Raw genomic sequence first — 15,830 nt, forward strand, 5'->3', positions numbered from 1 at the left:
CCAAGCTAGTCCAAGCGACTTCCCAGGAGTCCTTTAAGAGGCAATTTGATCTATTCTTAAGGACTAAGGATAGTATCGCACTATGATTTACTAATTTCTTCTCCTGTTTTATTGTTAACATACCTAGGTTCCTGCCTGAAGGATTTGGTGATCTCCTGCTACTAGACATGGAAGTCTGTTAAGCGAAAGCTTCTTCTATTTCGTCCACAACTATTTGAACCATTTGATTTGTTTAACTATATCGTTTTTTCCAGCAAACTTACGAAAGTGTAAACATCAGTTTACACTTTAATGAATGTTATATTTAGTATTTGTCTAATACATTTGGCTGCTGGTTAGTGATTGTTTTTTCATTATTATCGCTTTTAAAGGAAATAAAGTTCACCATTTGCTTTTTAAAAGAAAAACACACCGTGTTACAATGAGACCGGAAACAAAACTGTGCTGCTAGTTTTCCTCTCTGTTTTAGGTGATAAATGTGCAGTGACCGATTCAACAATACAAACCTAATAAAAACTTCGTGTCGTTAGAGATTTTGTTCATTTTTAAAGATATGAAACCGTTCCTTAGCTACGAGACGATCGACTCGAGTCTTTCGAATGTATTGGATCCATTAAAACAGCTTAATGCTATCTTCAGAGCCTTTTCTGTTATGAAAAGGTTTAATTATGTTGATAACAAGTGAATGAATCAAATATTTTAGCAGAAAGGCACATTCAATACCCGATTTTTTGTCTTGCACCCATGAACTTTTTGTCGGGGAACAAAATGAACAAAGCACATCGGTTGTTCAGTATCTTTGATAATTGCCGGCTCTAGTAAACAGAGTTGTGTTCCTTAATGTTAGCTTAGTCGGCTGATTATACATTACATAGTGCCCAGTATGGGATTTTAGACTTTAGTATTTACTCTTTGGTAAACAAGATTGAGCGAAATCTTTTCTTCTTCATCAAATAAGACCGGTTTGTTAAGACGAGTCTGGTATACCAGATAGTAGGTATACCTATGCAAAATAAACCCAACTTATAAGTATATATATTATAGGACTGACTATGGTTTAAAGAAACTATCAGGACTGCCTAAGGTCGGTAAAGTTACGTAGTTGTCTTTTTAGAAGAGCAAGACTTTTCTAACTGTTTTGTCATAGCTTTTGTAAGGTTTATTTTCCCGTTGTTATTAAAAAGTTACCTCATTGTGATTCTCATGTCACATTTTCCATAACATGCTTTACGAGTTAAAGATTTCGGTACTGTGTGAAAGTATGCAACTGATTAGAACGGCCTTAATTTCTATTTCTCAGCCTTATAATTTAGGTTCTTCCATTTGTGGGATAAAATTCGCTTATATATAGGATAGTCAAATCACATCGTTGTCCATTCAAGAAACATGTAAAACTCCCCAGTAAATAACTTGTGTTATTTTTGACTGTATAGTGTGTTTGGTCAGATACGGTTGAGTAGTTGTGGCCTTGTGTCAGTAGCACAGATTAGTCATGAATAACGTATAGGGTAGTGGAAAAGTTTACTGCCTATTAAAACTTTAGTTTTGTTGTCAGAAGCTAATGGATTAGTTGTTTCCGCATACTTTTGAGGGGACTAACAAGTTAGTCAGAGGTAGTAGTAATCGTAGTAGAATCAGTGTAAAATCTAAAGTTTCAGTCTAGATTTCTGTCACCTCGGTATGGTAAAAAGAACCAGAAAATATCTCAAGGCAGCAAGAGCACTGTGAGCAGTACCTGAATAAGAGGAACTTAAGAAGTTAGAATAAAGCAATATGTAAAATGAAGAAAGAATTTCATTACCATACTCCACACCTCAACTAGTTTTAGGTTGTCCTGTTTTAGCCTATAATCATAAACTACTGTGGACAACAGTATGAACATTTGATGACAAACCAACAGTAATTGATGCCACAAACCGCCATTTGCTTTTTACTGTCCTTCGTCATCTTAGAGCTTCTTACAATATCCAGTATAACATAGTGAAATAAGGTGATGGCGAAATATGTGTAACGTGTGTTTTGATAGGCATAGTCATCAAAAGATAAATAACCCTGTTGCCCAAATTATATGAGATCCATTTGGTTTTAGCCAAATCACTGTTCATTCAAGCACTACATTCTTTTAAAAAACAGTGTCTGTTTAATAAAAATCCTGATTTCATAGCAGTACTTTATGCTAGGTATTACTAATTCATATTCACTTCTAAGGCAAACTAAAGCCGTCTTTATTCAGTTTACTAAAATATAACGTTCGTCTGTGAATTTGCCGATGGTACCATTTATACGACAGTTTTAAGGCCAACCTACCCCATGAGTTAGGAAAAGTCACTTGTTTCAGTCAATTTCTTCTTTGGTACCCTAATATCAATACTGATTCATTATTTAAGGAGGTCAGAATGCGCGATTATACGTCTGTCATAAGCCCTAGTATTTTCTCATATTATGTATTACTCGAACAACTAATATATATCTTTTCTCGTTGTTAGTGATAGTAATACTGGGTAGGATCTTCTGCCAGACACCTTGTTGATTTCATTTCACTATGTTAATGTGTCATGCAAACTCAGTTTTTAGTACATATATATCTAGCTTTATGTTGAATGTGACTGGCTGACCGTCAAAATGAACATCATAAAACCTTTGTTTTAAGTAACTGACTATGAAAAACAGTCTTGAAATTGTATAAATAACCACTTTTTCTCCATGTATTATCGTTGCCTAGAAGATGGATAAAATGTTGACTTTTTTTCGTTTTCCTAATTGTTTGAGTTACTGTATCAACTTTAAATTGGAACAGTACAGCTTTGAGTTAATAGTGTTTACGATACGTTTATTCATTGTGTTAACTCTTACATCCATCATTGTGTTGATATTTCGACTTGTTGTTGGAGCAGGGTCGCAATACTTCATATTGTACACAATATTACTTTAAAAAGATGAATGATTTTTGAAAAACAAAGTTCTTTCAAAGAATTCTCATATTTGAATTATTCAGTTATCTTGTTTATATATTATTTTTATTAATTTTAGAGTTAATATCAGCTGAATTGTACTGTTATTCTTGTACAAGTGCTCAATCAGGTTGTGGTGATCCAATTGATGTAAGATTAATTCACTGGAAGAAATGTTCTGGTCGAGCATTGATTGAAAATTATTGTGTAAAATTAATTGAAAAAGTTCAAGGTATATCTAAGAAGAATGTGTGTTCACTCGTTTGTTCTTCATATATATATATATATATATATATATATATATATCCATATTGGTCCTTGATATATTTGCGTAAATCATCCTATTCAGTCTAGAAGGTATATCAATTTTTGCTACATGAATTATAGATTTAAAATATAGGTCGTCTGTATATATAAAAACCAGATCTCATTACACTATAAAATGCAAAATGATAATTATACACCATCAAGCCAAAAGTGGTTATGAATACAGGTAACTGTAACTCATAGATTGGGAATAAATTAAGAATAGTGGATCGTATACCAGTAGTTAATGGGTCAAACGGAAACTTATGATAAAAAGAACATGAATATATACCATCTACTTACTTAGTAATCATACGATACGAATATATATATATATATATATATATATATATATTACTTATACGTGCTACACCTGGTGAAGCATAGGCCGCCCATCAGCATTCTCTACCCAACCCAATTCTTTCCGATTCTTCCCGGTCGCTATTCATCCTTTTAATGTCTGCTTACAATTCTCGACGCAGTTTGTTATTCGGTCTTCCTCTTTTCGGTTTCCCTTCAGGATTCCAAGTTAGCAATTACCCTGTGATGAAGTCTGTTGATTTTCTCAGTGTATTTCTTATCCCACTCTAAATTTCCTTTTCAGGTGGAAGTTAGTTTGTTCTCTCCCACAAAAGATTGTTTCTGATGGTATCCAGTTAACAGAATAGAGCATCTTGTGTAGACAACAGTTTACAAATACTTGAGCCTTTTTGATGATGTTTGTGGTAGTTCTTCATGTTTCAGCTCCGTACAGTAGAACTGTCTTGACGTTCATGCTGAAGATTCTGAGTATGATATTAGTTGACAGTTGTTTTAAGTTCCATATATATAATTCCTGGAAGTTACTATTCATTTATTCTTCGTTCGGATAATCTTTGTTCACATTTGTGATTTATTATCTTGTTATGTTATAAACTGTGTTATGCTAAAGGGCTTTAGTAGATTACTAAATTTTTTATAGATTTCATTGAGGAATTACTCGCTAATGGAATAACAACCGAGTAAATAAGAAAGAGATCAGGTGTAGTATAATAGGTAAAAAAACACATGACATAAAATTTGATAAGTCTGGGATTTTTTATTGACTAAAGTAAGTGAGACATGCGTTTATTTCAATGTATAATACTATCTTGATTAAGCGGTTGTTGCATCAAACCCAAGCACTAACAAATCAGTACTTGAAACCAGTTCAATAAATGATCAATGATTAGCTTGAGAAATATTGAAACGTATAGGCTACTTGCTTAGTATTGACCCAATGGTTCCTATCATGAGTTCTAGATTATGACTCAATATTCTTCCTTACATTTTGTTCTCTTTGTTTTATGTGTTCTTTTCAAACTAATTGTTCCACACTTGGTTTCTCTGTATAATAGTGATAACAGTGTTTGTGAATAATCTTGTTAGTTTTATCTCATTTTATTGATGTAGTACATTTACTCCAGGCTTTAAACTGACAATATACCAACTTATAAACAGTCAGAAATCAGTAATTCACATTTGTATAATTCGTCTATTTTTCAAACTTAACAAGTAAATGGTTTTGATGATTATCAATTAGGGAATTGCTAGGTTTGAAGCTATCACAAGTTCACTTAATCTACGAACGAGAACAACGACTCGATGACCAAAGACCAATAAGCTAGCTATTTGATGTTTCCCAGCCCCGCTAACTAGAGAGAGAAGTTCAAGCTTAGAATGGGAAAGTATATTCCACAAAACAGCCAGAAACGAGAGATAACAATAAAGGGCAATTCAAAACGTATATATACAGTACAAAACCGTCTTTGGGGAGAGTTACCAAATAGCATACCAAAAGACGCAACGGAGCGATCGCGTGGGTTTAGAGGAAGAATTAGGTTACAATATCTGTCTAGTTCACTAGGACTCAACTTTCAAAGCAGAAAGCGGACCTTCCAAGCATCATCCTGATTAGCAAAGTCAAATTTGAATAAGTCTTCGTAACTTCGAAACCACATATCAAACGTGACATTGGATTCTGGATCGTAATGGAACTCGCAGTTACTGTTAGCAATACCATCAACTGATGACAACTGAATTCAATCATTTAAAATATCTAATCGTATGATCAGATGATAAAGTAGACAATGAGACAAAATACTTATTTAGAAGCTATAAACCTAAATTCCATTATTCATAATGGATAAATCTAGCAAACATATTTGGCCAGAAGCAAGACACTTCAACTCGAGGTATTTAAATCCTAATACTAATCTTTTACATAGTGACATGAAAACAACCCATTTTACTTTTAATACAAGCATGTTATCAAATGGGATATCCAATAATAAAAATGATTTATATTCATTTCATTTCTTTCTATTTTATACAGATCAAACTACTGTAACTCGTGGTTGTTTAAGTGATTTAATAATGAATACACAATATCGTTTAGATATGCCACAACTTCGTCGTCATGGTTACTGTGTTAATTCTCGTGATTATCAACATTATTTATTAAAAGTTTTAAAAGGGAAAACTTTAGTTGAAACTGCTATGGGATTATTTAGAGATGAGAATATGGATTTTAAACGTTTTTGTTATTGTAATGATTTTAATGGTTGTAATCATGTAGATAATTTGAAAGTTTCAACAATTTTAATCTCTTTTATTATAATACTGACACTTATATGGATTCATTGAAATATTTTTATTTCCATTACCTATTTTTTATTGTTTTCATTTCAACACTACTTTTAAACTTATAAGTAGTTAAAGTATTTTAACTAAAATATTCTGCTTCTGATTCCTTTAGAATGTATATAATCGTAAGTAAATGTTTGGAACTGTTAATTTATAACGTTTGATAATATTTTGTAAACTATAAAAGAAAAATTTGTTTACAACAGAAAAGATTTTACAGTTAAAAGTTGAATTCCACAATAATTTTCATGTTTTTTTTCAAAAGGTGGTGGTGGTTAAGCGCTCGCGCGTGAGACTGATAGGTCCTAGGTTCGAATCCCGCGAGAAGGATTCGTGGATACGCACTGCTGAGGAGTCCCAAAATAGGAAAAAAAACGGCCGTCCAGTGCTTCCATGTTTTAGATGGTGCCCTAACTTCAATTAACTCATGATCTCAACTATTGAAATGTCTTTAAATATTTGTGAATTGATTTTATCTTTACGTTGTCATAGTAACTAAAGAACAATTTTGTATAATTCTACTTAAGTTATAACTGATGATTAAAAGATTATAATATTTTCGCAGGTCTAACTGTACTTCCAAGTATGATTATCATCTTCTAGGGATTGGAGTATATTTTTATAGTTTCTTTTTCTCAGACAATCTATTAGATTTACAGATTGTTTTTTCGTCTCAATGTGTTAGTCTAGTTAGATTTAATGCTGATGAGGATGGAATACTCAAGCGTCTCATGACTAATAAGGAATCTCTTGTAATATTTGTGGAATATAGACAAGAAGAAAGTGCTGTTCCAAATCAAATTCTTACTGATTACGTGTGTTCTTTTATTTTAGTAAAATGGTATTGACCGAACAGGCTATGAGTCGATATCAAAAAAAGGAAAAGTGGAAGATTTTAAGAGATTTCTTGATGAGTATCAGGTATTTTCTAAACGTCATTAAATGATCTGATCCAAGTAAATTTGGAAATCCCACTGCAAAGTGACAGAGGTGGTCTACTAAGGATCTGAAGGATAAACTTTCACAGAACAATGAATCAAACTTGGATGGTTCAAGCTAAAGACTGTAGTGTCATGGTCATTGAGTTGAAAAGTCATGATACTAAAGTATTAATTAAAAGGTTATGAAATTTAATATATGGGAAAAAGGCGAATATCACAGGCACTTCATTTCATGTTAAATCGGACGCTTAGAATGTTCCTGTTTATATGCTAAGAAAATAATAAGAATTGATAAGATAGTAGATCGGGGGTCATGTCATTGGGAGATAGAGTTATAAAGAGAATCTCACTGACCCAAATAGGAGACCTTATACAAAACAATGAAATAATCTCCAATCAGTTTGTTTTCTAGTAGTCAGATCTTGGAAACGAATACTATCAAGGACTGTATAGAGGTATCATTCATTTTAGAAGTTTTACATATTAATCCTTGTGATGTACTCGTTAATTGGTAAGAGCAAATGTGGAATTGTAATATACGTACAAATGTCCTTTTGCTTAAGAATTATATGGGAATAAGGCTTGTGACATTGTCAATAGTAAGCTGAGTTTAACAGCCATCACACTATGGTGGAGATCATATATCTTAGCTTAACCCATAAAGTTGATGGTATTGTATCAGGAAAAAAATTAGGCTTTGCAGTAAAAGAAACCGGTCCTTGATAATGAGGGATTTCAATGAATCTGCATAAAAATGAACAGACTTTTCTATGTAAGATCCGACAACGTATTATACACTGTGCTCCTTATAACTATAATGAAGTACAGCTTGTATTCGAATCCAAAAGTTTTGGTTTAAACCAGAGACCTTCTTTATTGGGCATGTAATAATAATAACTGTTATTATTATTGAGGATAGTGGTGTTGTGGTGTCTGAGCTGAATACTTTAGTCATGGAGCTTATATTGCTCTTCTAAACAACACCATTACCATTTACTTCAAAGATAAGTGACCTATAAAAATTTCACCACAAGTGACTAATAGGTTGTTCTGTTTATCTGGGATTCTATCGGTAGTTGTTTATAACTGTTTATTTATTGTCTGTATTAAACATAAATCTAAAGACATATCAAAATTGACCAAATTTATCAGCCAATAAGGAGAGAGATCAATAACCGCAGGTTCAGAGTTTAGGTCAGGAGAAAAAATGGCTAAAATAAACATATGGCGGCGACCACACTGTTATGGACAACAAACAACAGAATCATATGTAAACAAAGCAAGCTGTTAGTCAGTTATGGAGAAATTCTTATAGCTCACGTGTCCTTGAAGTAAGTGCTAATTATGTTTTTCATAAGATCAACGAAGGCTTCATAATCAACCAAATAGCTTATAAACCACAGTACCTCCAACACCCTTATCCTGGATTAATAATATGCTCCATCATCTGAATATTAAAGATATTGCTTATCTCAATATTTGATCACCACTTTCAATAATGACTACAAAATTTTGTTCTTCAGATGCAGATATAAAATATGATTAGTTATGGGACTAACACAGGCCACACGTCCTGGACTCCACTGCTTGGGACTTAAGACAATATTGAAACAGTCCGCATAGGATACACATGTGCACACAAGAGACGGATCAATTGTAGTCTCAAACAACAAGATGGGAAGTGTTGTGACTTTAAGGCTAACTTGTTATAATGTGATTTATTCGCCAGTCAAAATACGACTTACACAATCTTGGCACTGTGCCAAATCAATGACGTTCGACCGTTATGAGCAGCCTAGCGTCCTTATTGGTCCTTTTTTCGCCTAGCCCGTCCACCTGAGTCCAGAACACCAATAACAGCATCCACTATGTGAATCATTTCTTTCAAATATACTTAGTTTATATAACAGCCAAACAGACCACATCACACCATAAAATAGGAAATTATGTTTATACAAGATCAAGCCAAAAATTGGCTGTGAATGTGAGAGACTGTAATCAATAAACTGAAAACAACTTAAGAATAATAAGTCGTATAACAGTAGTTAATGGGTCAAAATAAAGCTTATAATAAGAGGAATATAGATATATACAGTCTAGTTACTGAATAGTTATACCATTAATAGTTGTCGGAAGTTACCAGTAATTTAATCTTTACTAAGATATAACATAAAGATACAAGCAAATAATACCTAGTGAATTTTAACTTCACCCAAATGCATAAGCCATTGGTTATCACAATTCAGTAGCTAAGTGAATAATATGATGATGTTTGAAGTGAACGATACTGAAATATAATCCCAGAATGAACATCAACTCTAGGATGTAAGTACATCTAGCTGACGATTTCCAAATAGGATAAAACGCGCGTCCTAGTCTCCATTGCAAGCTAACATCCATCCTTGCTTATACAGTGGTAATAATTCAGATATTGATTTTCGTTTGAATCATATGATATTGAATTTAACCAATGAATTTGAGTTCTGTATTAAACGATTAACTCTGGAACATATTGAGCAGTACACATGATAATTTACAATATATCATATGGAATTAATGGAACATTAAACAACGAACAAAAAACACGTACTGATAAACAAATGTAATGACATTTCTTATTGATCCATTGTTGAAGTTACCAAATGTGACTTTCCATAATTCATGTCTGTTTTTGTTGTATTGAGTATTTAAGTGATGACATGATTGACAACATCATATACACATAAATATTATCCAGAAGAAAATGGTACGTAAATCATTGTTGATTATTCAATTCATTATGAACTATTTAAAGATTTCAATAGTTGAGATCATGATTCAATCGAAGCTAGATCACTATGAAAAAACCGGAAACACTGAACGGTCGTTTCATTCTAATGTGAGACTCCTTAGCAGTAAGTATTCACAATCCTGCCTCGTGAGATTCGAACTCGGAACCCGTCGGTCTTGAACGCAAGCGCTTAATTTTTAGACCACTGAGCTGGCATCCAATGGTGTTAATGTCTAACTTCAACTAATCCACGAAACTGAGCAACACACCCACATGATCTCAACTATTGAAATTACTATAATATCCACAAAAACCCTTTCTGATATTGATTATTGTTCGTTCATGTTTAATATTATTCATTTGCATCATTGATGTTAAGAAAGATTCATGACCAATCCACTCAGCTTTGAAAACGAAAATCCACCGAACTATCTGCTGAACATGGAAACAATGTCCACACAAAACAGATTAGATTGTTATTCGTATGAGATTATAGAGTGTTACTGAGAATGTATTGGCTGGTGCTATGTCGAACACACATAGGTTATTCTAGCTTCTAGAGATAGCAATTCATTAATTCTTCTCCAGGTGCAATTTGACATTGTCAATCATTCGCTTAATAACCCTGAATGCTTTTATATGGTCGTATATGTGTTAATTACTCACCCTTTTCATTATGTGTCTGTAACCTGTTTCATTTTACTTTAAATATCGAGTCACATTCGATAAGAGAAGTTTAACAATGTGAAATGTGAGATTGTTATCCAGTGAAACCAATTCAAAACTGTCACATAATATCATGGATTGATTTAGATTAGGTTTATACGCCATTGAATGCTGACTCGTTGATCACGACATTAAGCGTTTGTTTGTAAGATCAAGTGTTCTGATTTCGATGCTCGGATGTGGGGTCGTGGATGAGCAATGTAGAGGAGCCTCGTACTAACCCGAAACGGCCTTCCAGTACCTCTAGGATTTCAAAACCTGCTTAACCTAGATCGATTGGTTATCTCAACAAATTTCGACAGCATTAGAAAAACAATGTGGGAGGACTTATTCAAGCCAAATTAATACCCGTATTTTTAAAGAAATGAGAGTAAGTTACTCATAAAGATCCATTCTTCCAACCTTCATTTAACTGTAAAATGATATCCGGTGATATAATAAATATTATGGTATGATGAAAAATGATTCAAACTATGGAAACTTTACTATGTTTCCGAAACCCTATGCGAATGGAAGTACAGATCTTAACAGTTCTCACCTACTTAGCAACTTGTTTTTACACAATGTTAGGGAATCATACATCGTCAAAATTAGTGCCAGTTCATTTGAAATTAGTTTCCACCGTTGTGAAAATAAATCTCAAAAGAATCATCGTCATCTAGTAAACGATGATTGTTCGTGAGTCGTTGGAAGTCAGAATCTTTGAGATCTAAGATTTGTGACAGGGGTGGTGATTAAAAATATCTCGAGTACTCAAAAGTTCAAACAAACGTTTACCAACGTAAATAACAGATGACAGAAATTATTCGAAAACCGTCAAACTTGTCAACTATACTCAACCTACTCTATTGAGTTAAGTCTTACTAGAATCGTCAATAGGCAAGTGTCAGAGAAGTCTGATCGATCCGATAGCCAGTAAACAGTGAATACTGCATTTGCGTTGCAACCGATATTCACAGTCGAATACAATTGATATTCGTATACAAATTACATTCTCATAATTTATTTGAATGTTTTGTTTATCTCAGTATTTCACCTAGTTATCTGATCTTTTCGTGATCTAGAGCACTTTGACTTTCGTGGAACTTATCACAGAGAATCGGTTACTCTTGCTTACTGCACTCATCGTTTCTTGGATAAGTTTCAAACTTTCACAGTTATTGTTGATCTATTTGAAATACACTGTTGGAGTATGGTGCTTATCTAAACGGAAAACACTTCGTCAGGCTGGTGAATGGGCAATTGTCACTGATGCATCGTCAGGTATTGGTGAAGCGTATGCAGAAGAACTGGCCACAGAAGGTCTCAATATCATGCTTATCAGTAATGATGAGAAACAACTGTCGTCCGTTGCTAAACGAATCGCAAATACCTACAATGTTCAAACACGAATTGTGGTTGCAGATTTCACTAAAGTAATATCCATTCTCAATGAATCTGTTAATCATATAATTTTAAATTATTGTCATTGACTTAAGTAATCAGTTCGATTTACCAGTCGGTAGTGTTTGAATAGATTGACAGGAGTTGTGTATCACTAATTGCCTTGTTCATAAATTGATAGATTGTTAGTCGAGTTATTACTGAGTCATTACTTGAGTCATGTGGTCATGTCAAAATGATCATTAATGATAACATGCATTTGAATGTAGAAATGTGATTGAAAACATTCTTTTCACGAAAAGTATTTCTATGATTCACGTGCATGAGATATATCAGCTTCATATCAAAAACATTTCATCAAGGCGAGTAAATGTATGTATTTATGCATCTCTGTGTGTGTGTGTGTGCGGTCTTACATTGCCATACAATCTTTCTAGTACTCTGTTCATATTGGACTTACAAATTATTGTGACGTTCTTTATTTGCAGTGTCAATGTGTTTCTGTTTTCTCCAGTCGATGAGGTGGAACGGTTATTAGTCATCGAATGTCTATTTAGTTTCTAGTAGTAAGACAAAAAGAGAAAGATAATTGTGGTTGATATAGAATGAGAGAGAGATAGAGAGACAGTTGACGTGTCTGCAGTGATGATAAAATAATAATAACAATAATAATGTAATGGTTACGAAATAATTTATCAAACACGGAGGTAGACAGTGGAAACTTCGCTGTCAATCTTGTCACCAGAGTTGTTAAAACGATTCTTCAATTTAATACCAAGGCATCCACATACGATGCACCCAAACTGTCAAACATTGATTGGATTTCGGTCGTGAATATTGGAGACGGAAAAACGCAGACATTTATTATCAATATATGGTATACTAGTTGAACAGATATCAGGATATTTGATCTCACACCCTTAGTGTATATCGCGTTGGCCATTGACAAACAAGGTAGGGAACTGGCCTCAGATTCATCTACAATTCACAATCCAAACGCATCAGAATAAATTGACATTTTTGAAATTTGATCAAATATTCAAACACTTAAACACTTAGGGAACATTCGAATGATCAACTTCCACAAATCTTGTGTTCTCTTTTGTTTAGAATGATGTTTATGAAATAATAAGACCTGCTGTTGACCAACTGTCCACAATTGCTTGTTTAGTTAACAATGTTGGTATGGTGTTACCCTTCGAGTTGTTTGCTGGAGAAGTTGATTCACCGAATGAAGAATCAATTAGAAATATCATTCATTGTAACATTTTATCTACACTGATAATGACAAACATGATTCTGCCGAAAATGTTAACACAGAAAGGACCTAATCCTGGTATCATAAACATTTCATCTTATACAGCTTTAAAAGTGACGCCCTACTTGACAATTTATCCTTCAACCAAAGCATTCATTATTCAATTCTCTAGATGTCTGGCTGCAGAACAGTATAGAAAGAATGTGATTATACAAACGATGTATCCATTATTTGTATCTACAAATATGACCGATTTAAGAGAAGCCACATATTTCACACCATCTGCTAAAGTCTATGCTAAAAGTGCATTGGATATGTTTGGTGTTGAACAACAAACCACTGGTTATTTTCCACATGAGTTAAAAGCATTTGTATACAATCTAATGCCAACATCATTGTGGGTAAAAATAATCGAACGTACGTTCACTCCAATCAGTAGACAATCGAAGAAGTTTGACTAAGATGAATGTTTTTTTTCAACTTTCCTGAGAAACAGTAAAACCTAAAAATGAACATTTCGAAGCTTTTAATTATATCACAGTTTTATGAATTTATTTAAAATTAATGAAACGTAACTTTATCTGTGAAATCAGTCGTATAGACGTAGAATTTACATTATGGTAAACTAGTTTTCTTATGTTCAATGGTCAGTTACCTTTCAATCCATAGTTATCTTGGTCACAAATTCTTCTCAAAATTTCGTATCGAGTCATCTTATAATGAATGTTTCGACAATTACCATTTCAACGTCATTAGTCACGGTTTTACTAATTAAATCCCGTTTCCATATGACTAACCCTCAAAGATACAATAAAACTAGTGAAAATATCAGCATTTTTCTCGTATATCATCGTTCATTGATCGAGAAATAATTTTTCGTTTATTTCATTTAGTATTCTCGACAAGTTGTTATTTAGGCAGATACTTGTTGAGAATGGAAATAGTAGATGGTCTGACTGAATATTAATAACACTGAGTTACCAGGTTAAGTCTTTGATTCACTATTCCTTTAATAATTTGATTCGAGAGTAACTGTCTCGTCGCACAGTTACATCCACGCTGTGAGTTTTTTGGCCACTAAAACACGAAATCCAATTCTAGAAATGTCATATCATCTTCTCAAGATAAGGCTCGGCCAACCTTAACACGACCGGAACACCGTACTTACCCACGTAAATGCAAAATATTTTCAGAAAGAGGGATGCCCAAATTTCACAATTACTCATGGATATCCGCATTACATAACAACTGGTTTCAGCTTCAGTTTGGAAAGGAGAGGAAGCTCGATGACCTGTGTCAGTCCTGGCAATGATGGTCTCTCAGTTGATCTAACTTTCTTTTGAAAGAGTCGATGGATGGAGCCTCAACCACGTGCTGAGGTACTGAATTCCACTCGTTGATGATTTGACGGGAAAGTCGATAGTCAGCTGACAAGTAATTTGTCCTGGGCTTGTGAACTTTTTTGGTGTCCTCGCAAATTCTCTGTTTTGGAAGTCAAGAAAAATGAGGGCATATCAGGTTCAAATTTATCACTAAGCAATTTGAAAATTGTAATCAAGTCGCTTCTAGTACTTCGATATGACAACAGGAATAGGTTTAGCTTGACCAGTTTAGCATCTTACGGGAGCTTCTCTATTCCGGGAATCAGCTCAGTTGCTGTTCTCTGAACCCTTTTCAAAAGCTTACTGTCTTTTTTAAGCAGGGGCTAGCCGCTTGTATGTAGTACTCAAGTTTAGGACGTACAAACACTGTATACAAAGTCAGAAACGTTTTAGCGTTGACATAACTAAAAGCCCATAAAGTTCTAAAAACTTTGTTGGCTATTGCACGGGAGTGTACAGTAGTCTTTAAGTCTTCGCTAACGATGACTCCTAAGTCATTGTGTGTCTGGACAATAGGTATCTCAGTGTTATTCACTGTGTATGTATCTGTACCTTGATGACCGATGTGCACCACTATATACTTTGGAGTATTTATCGACAACTGCCAGGTTTGAGACCATTTAGATAATTTCTTCAGGCCACTTTGGAGTTCTAAGCTATCCCAGACAACCCAAAAAGAGGAAATAAAGGCGAAGAAAGGGGAAATAAAGGGGTAAATGCTTTGGTAGCGAAAGGGGAAATAAAGGAAAAACGCGCCAGAATGTCACCCTTTTCGCCTGTCCGGGGGAAATAATGCGGATTTTCCCCTTTTCCGCCGTTTTGTCGACAAATTACCGACTTATCGCCTAAATATCCGCCGAATTGTCGAATTTTCGCCTAAATATCCGCGGAATTGCCTACTTATACGCTTAATTGTCTACTTTTCGCCTAAATACACACATAACTCCCTATTTTCCATCCATTGACAGAACTCCAAAGGTCTCCTATGTTCGCCTTTATTTTCAACAACAGACCAAAATATATCTGCAATGCAGTGGAAAAGCGGTACATTTTTGAAAAATTTTATTTGAAAGGAAAAGCGTATTATTGTACAACACTAGAGCAGAAGCTTAAGCATCGATTATTTTGCATATCCAATGCAATTGCTATTTCATTGTTATTTGAAATTATCTGAAAGAGAAGGAACAGGTGATGTTTTATTTATAAGGAATGTGCATATAACCAAAAGTTATCTGACATTCAAACACACATTCTCAACACTTCAACAGTTTCCCATGTAAGTAAAAGAGTAAGCTGTTTGAAAAAATAATGTTTATTGAAATCTAGGTAGAACATCAAAACAATTGCACGGGCTATTCCCTTATGCCACGTTCGTTCGGCTATTGAGAATTGAGGTAGTCGTCCTGTGAATTCTGAATTTAAAAAAAGAAGAAGAAGTCACAACCATAT

At 34.0% G+C, this 15,830-nt stretch overlaps 1 protein-coding gene across 3 annotated transcripts in view; it reads left to right on the forward strand.

The window, feature by feature from the left end:
* Window positions 1-236: 236 nt before the first annotated feature.
* HSDL1_5 (Inactive hydroxysteroid dehydrogenase-like protein 1) overlaps window positions 237-15,830 on the forward strand; it is a 38,871-nt gene continuing 23,277 nt past the window's right edge. The window contains exons 1-5 of one of the 3 annotated variants that reach the window (XM_051212732.1): window positions 237-334; window positions 3,031-3,183; window positions 5,611-6,046; window positions 11,423-11,773; window positions 12,852-13,821. In XM_051212732.1, the coding sequence (XP_051068630.1) occupies window positions 6,035-6,046; window positions 11,423-11,773; window positions 12,852-13,460 (972 nt within the window). In that variant the 5' untranslated portion in view covers window positions 237-334; window positions 3,031-3,183; window positions 5,611-6,034 and the 3' untranslated portion in view covers window positions 13,461-13,821. Of the gene's footprint in view, window positions 335-3,030; window positions 3,184-5,610; window positions 6,047-9,414; window positions 9,609-11,422; window positions 11,774-12,851; window positions 13,822-15,830 lie in introns of those variants that run through there. The other 2 variants (XM_051212733.1, XM_051212734.1) reach the window with 2 other exon arrangements.

The sequence above is a fragment of the Schistosoma haematobium genome, chromosome 3 (genome assembly GCF_000699445.3).
Source record: "Schistosoma haematobium chromosome 3, whole genome shotgun sequence".
In the NCBI taxonomy this organism is placed as follows: Eukaryota; Metazoa; Platyhelminthes; class Trematoda; order Strigeidida; family Schistosomatidae; genus Schistosoma; species Schistosoma haematobium.